Genomic DNA, 4,302 nt, shown 5'->3' with positions numbered 1-4,302 from the left:
TAGCAAGTGCACCGGCCCAGTGTGAAAAGTCACACTACAATGAATGGGAGGCGATATTTAGAGGCTATTTCTAGTGCTATAAACGCCTGAAAACCGCCTCAGTGTGAAAGGGGTTTTCGGCAAAACCTTCAATTTAGTCGCCTATTTTGCGTAAACAGGGCCGTTCCACCATAAATTCTGTAAAATTGCTAATTTCTTTCTTTGTATTAAAAGCATAACAGAGCACACAGTCCCAGGAATAGTCTTCATTAAAAAAAAAAAAAAAAACAGAATGGCAACGAATCAAACCACCACAGCTCCGTTTCCCTAGAACCGCCTTCACCAGCTGACTGAACAGACCGGTGTTCTGTCAGACTAGCGAATCCGCCTTCTCTGGAGAACGTCACATGACGTGGTGATGTCACCCAAGAGGCCGGTCACATGACCTCCGTGTCTTCTCCGGCCTTCTTGTGCACGCTGTAGAATGGATGAGTCTTTGGTGTCCGCGGACGGGAAGAATTCTCGGGCTGTGTTGTGTCAGCGGTGCGGCTGCCGGGTCTTGGCGGAGGGAATGGCCACCCTGGCGAAGAGAGAGGTCAGGGGCCGCTATGACTGTTCTTGTACAACGCGTGTTTTCAGGGAGGAGTCTGTCTTGTGTTATCGGTTCTTCACTCACTGGACAGGGAGCTGCACAGTCCTCCTGACCAGCCGAGGGCAGTAGCACTGTGCAGCTTGCTCATTGTATAGGCATCATGTAAAGCTGCCCATAGAGAGTGCAGAGGTGGTGTGGGGGAATAGTCAGTATACATCCGCTATTCTCGGGGCAAGTTGTTTAGACTTGGAGTTTATCTAGTGGAAAGGCCAGCCGTGGGGTTGGAAGGCATAAATTCTTATTCACAGGGGTTTTCAACCCAGGACTTTAACCAGTTCAGCCCCGGAAGGATTTACCCACTTCCTGACCAGGAAATTTTTTTGCATAATGGCACTACGTCCTTTTGACTGACAATTCCGACGGACCTGCTGATTTTCTCCCCCGCTGGCCAGTGGGAGCGCATCCCCACGAAAGTGAGTTCCCGAGCCGACGTACACCTATGACGATTTGCGGGCTCAGGCCACCTTGTCGCAGTATTATGACAGGGTCTGGTCGGCAAGTGGTTAAAACGTTTTTCTTTTATTTTGTTTGTTTTTCGTTCAATCCAATGGTCTGAGCCACTGTACTAAGGATACGTTGGTACAGCGATCTCAGCCATTGGCTGAGAGCGTCGATCGGGAGATGGTCGGCTGCTGGTTTTCCAGCATGTTCGCTTAACAGAAGTCGGCCCAGCTGCCATACCCACCAGCTGATGTCACCCGGCATTCAGCCCGTGTGTACTAAGCTTTAGACCCGATTCGCATATATGCGATGCGGGAACCAGCGCAGGTTCCTGCATTGCATGTTACCTGCCGGTGCTTCACACTGACATTTGTAAACCGGTGTCAATGCAAAGTTAATGACACCCCTGATCGGTTTGCAGATCACAGTGCAAACTGACAAATAGTACAGGAATCGGACCGCGTGGGTATGAACACCCATGCAATCCAATTTCAGTGCAGACCAAAAAAGGGTTCTGCACCATTCTGGTGCAAATTCAGCCATACAATCTGTATGGCTGAATGTGCATCTCACAGACATCGCATCTGATCTGCACAGCAGTGCAAATCAGATGTGATGTCCTAACATCGCACAAGTATGAACCCAGCCTTAGGCTACATTTGGGGGGATGGGAATAGTAGCGGAAAGAACTAGATTCCTACTGTGGCTAGGTGTGGCCGCCTACCCTGTTCACTATAATGACAGTTTGTGGGTGGGCCACAGCTATCGCGGCTCTGCACGACCAGCGATTACCTGGGGTGCGTCCATCAGAGATAACCAAAGGTAATCGCTAGCTGTGCGGATAGCTGCGAATACCTACGGCTGCCAGTGACTTGTCACTGTAATAAACATGGCACGGCAGCCGCACCTAGCTTCTCAGAGCCGCTGCAGGGATCTCTGACCACGTCTGCTAGTATTCGCATCGGCCCTAAGGCTTGGTTTACACTTCAGCAATGTGCAAATCCAGTATGGGTTCCCGCATCAGATTTCTCCCACCGCTGAAACGCTGGGAGTGTCAATAGAAAGTTAATGACACCCCCAAATCAGTTCGCATATCGCAGTGTGAAGTGTCAATTCGGACAGGAATCGGATCGCATGGGTGTTCACATCCTGGTCCTGCATGAGTTTGAACCGAATGCGATGCAAATTCAGCCATACAATCTGTACACAGATGCAAATCGCATGTGATGCCTGACATTGCAGCAGTGTAAACCGGCCCTAATCACTAATCTAAATGTCGCCTTAGAGACTTTCATACCGTGCCAATTCTGGCATTCCACTGCTACATGTAAAAATCTTTATTCTTTTTCTAGAAAATGACTCTGATCTTTGGAGCAGAGAACACAAAGTTCCCAGCACAGCTAGAGAACTGACCACAGTGTGCTCTTCTGTTTAGTGTGGTCAGTTTCTGATAGGAAAGCAGAGGGACTGGCAGGAACATCAGGGACTTCACTGAAAGAAAGCGATACAGAGAGAACAGGATACCTTTTCATATAAGAACAAGGTACAACAGGCACATATCAGGAATAAGAAATGTTGGGGTAACAAACATTTAAAGAGTAAGTTTAAACTTTTCATGAAGAATTAAACCATGCACTAAAGTCCAAATAACCTGGCCACCCCACTGCACATAGCGTGCGTGATGTCCTGGGTTGCCAGTGTAGCAGCAGTCCATACACTGCAATAAGCTTCCTTCACATGGGGTGTATGAATATGCAGGCCCATGCGAGGGCCATGTTTGCCCACACAGGGCAGCGCAGGTATTCTATGCATCCTCATGCAGGCAGTCCCATTGATTTCAGTTCGGACACAGTGGCTGCACGGACATAGCCACTGGTCCCAGTATGCCATCTGTGCAGGTGCACAGCCCCGAAAGCACGTTGTGAGAGTTCCTTGTACCACACCTCTTAGGTTGCAGTAAAAGCAGGGCACACAGGAAAAACTCCAATTACTACACTGTGTTAATGGTCCCTAAGTTATTACAATTGCAAGCTTTCAGGATGCCTTGGATCCCTTCTTCAGGCTGTATACAACGGACAATGGGATAAAGTCTAAGGAAGGGATGTAAGGCACCCCTAAAGCTTGCATTTTTAAAGCTGAAGTTTGGCCAGAAAAAAATTCCTATAGCTTTAGTTGGCTAACTTTCCTGTAATAATAGGATCTTATAGAAACCATTTGTGCAGGGATGCCTCATCCTCCTCCTGTCTCTGAAATTCCGGTGCTTCATGGGCTTCTTATTAGCTTTTTTTTTTTTTTTTATATATGATATGTACAATACGTATTTGTTGTTTTCTTTGGTCAAACACAAGCCACATTTTTGTAATCCCGCTCTTTTTTTCATCTATATAGTTACTTCTACCCCTAATGAAGAAGAAATCCTCCTTGGCTGGAGATTCCAGTCCCGATTGTGAGCTGCTTGTTGAGCACTGGCTGGTACATGACATGTTCACTTTTGAGAATGTGGGATTCACCAAAGACGTGGGAAGTGTAAAGTTCCTAGTATGTGCGGACTGTGAAGTGGGACCCATCGGTTGGCACAGTTTGGAGGAGAAGAGCAACTTTTATGTAGCACTGGAACGTGTTCGACATGAGTGAGAGACAACCACTGCTCATAAGGGAGCTTGCCAGGATAAAAACTGAAATTTATAGCATAAAATATCTGATGAGTTACAGAGGGGCTGCTATACATCAGTGCCATGTTTGTTTTAAAATACTGTTTACAAAGTCCAAAGTGTCTTTTCAAAGTGATGTTACATGGTTGTCTTAGTGTTTTGATTACTGTATTCGAAGGATAAAAAGGAACCTCTCCAACCTGCCATTTTTTGATTTTTGGAAATGGTTTAATATTACAAGATTTGACATGTTTTGACACTTGCATGTCTCCTGCGCTGAGTAAGTGCAGTGTGTGGTGTGTAAAAGACCACTGTGTAAACCTCGTTGTACTGACCCAATACATATCCTATCCACCTGCAACACTTCTGCTGAATTTACTCTTATGCCGTGTACACACGACTGTTTTTCATGATGAGAAAAATGCAGTTTTTTTAAAAATTGGTCGTGAAAAATGGTGTGTATGCTCGACGAGAAAAATGTCCGTTTTAAAAATTTAGAACCTGCTCTATTTTTTCTCGCCATCTTTCACGTCATAAAAAACGGTCGTGTGTAGGCTTTAACAAGGGGGAATAAAAACG

At 46.2% G+C, this 4,302-nt stretch overlaps 1 protein-coding gene across 1 annotated transcript; it reads left to right on the top strand.

Annotated features, from left to right (window-relative positions):
• Positions 1-373: 373 nt before the first annotated feature.
• RABIF (RAB interacting factor) lies at positions 374-3,927 on the top strand. The gene is made up of 2 exons (XM_040337837.1): positions 374-574; positions 3,461-3,927. Exons 1-2 carry the CDS (start codon positions 464-466, stop codon positions 3,704-3,706), a joined length of 357 nt encoding a protein of 118 aa, XP_040193771.1. The 5' UTR covers positions 374-463; the 3' UTR covers positions 3,707-3,927.
• Positions 3,928-4,302: the final 375 nt, after the last annotated feature.

Source organism: Rana temporaria, chromosome 2, assembly GCF_905171775.1.
Source record: "Rana temporaria chromosome 2, aRanTem1.1, whole genome shotgun sequence".
NCBI lineage: Eukaryota > Metazoa > Chordata > Amphibia > Anura > Ranidae > Rana > Rana temporaria.
Note: the sequence above shows the minus strand (reverse complement) of the source record. Positions and strands in the feature narration are given on the sequence as shown.

Excerpts from the sequence above, each read along its gene's own strand:
- RABIF (XM_040337837.1), top strand. The coding sequence starts at position 464 with ATGGATGAGTCTTTGGTGTCCGCGGACGGGAAGAATTCTCGGGCTGTG. Across the intron at positions 575-3,460 it reads CCACCCTGGCGAAGAGAGAG|TTACTTCTACCCCTAATGAA; the intron begins GTCAGGGGCCGC and ends TCATCTATATAG.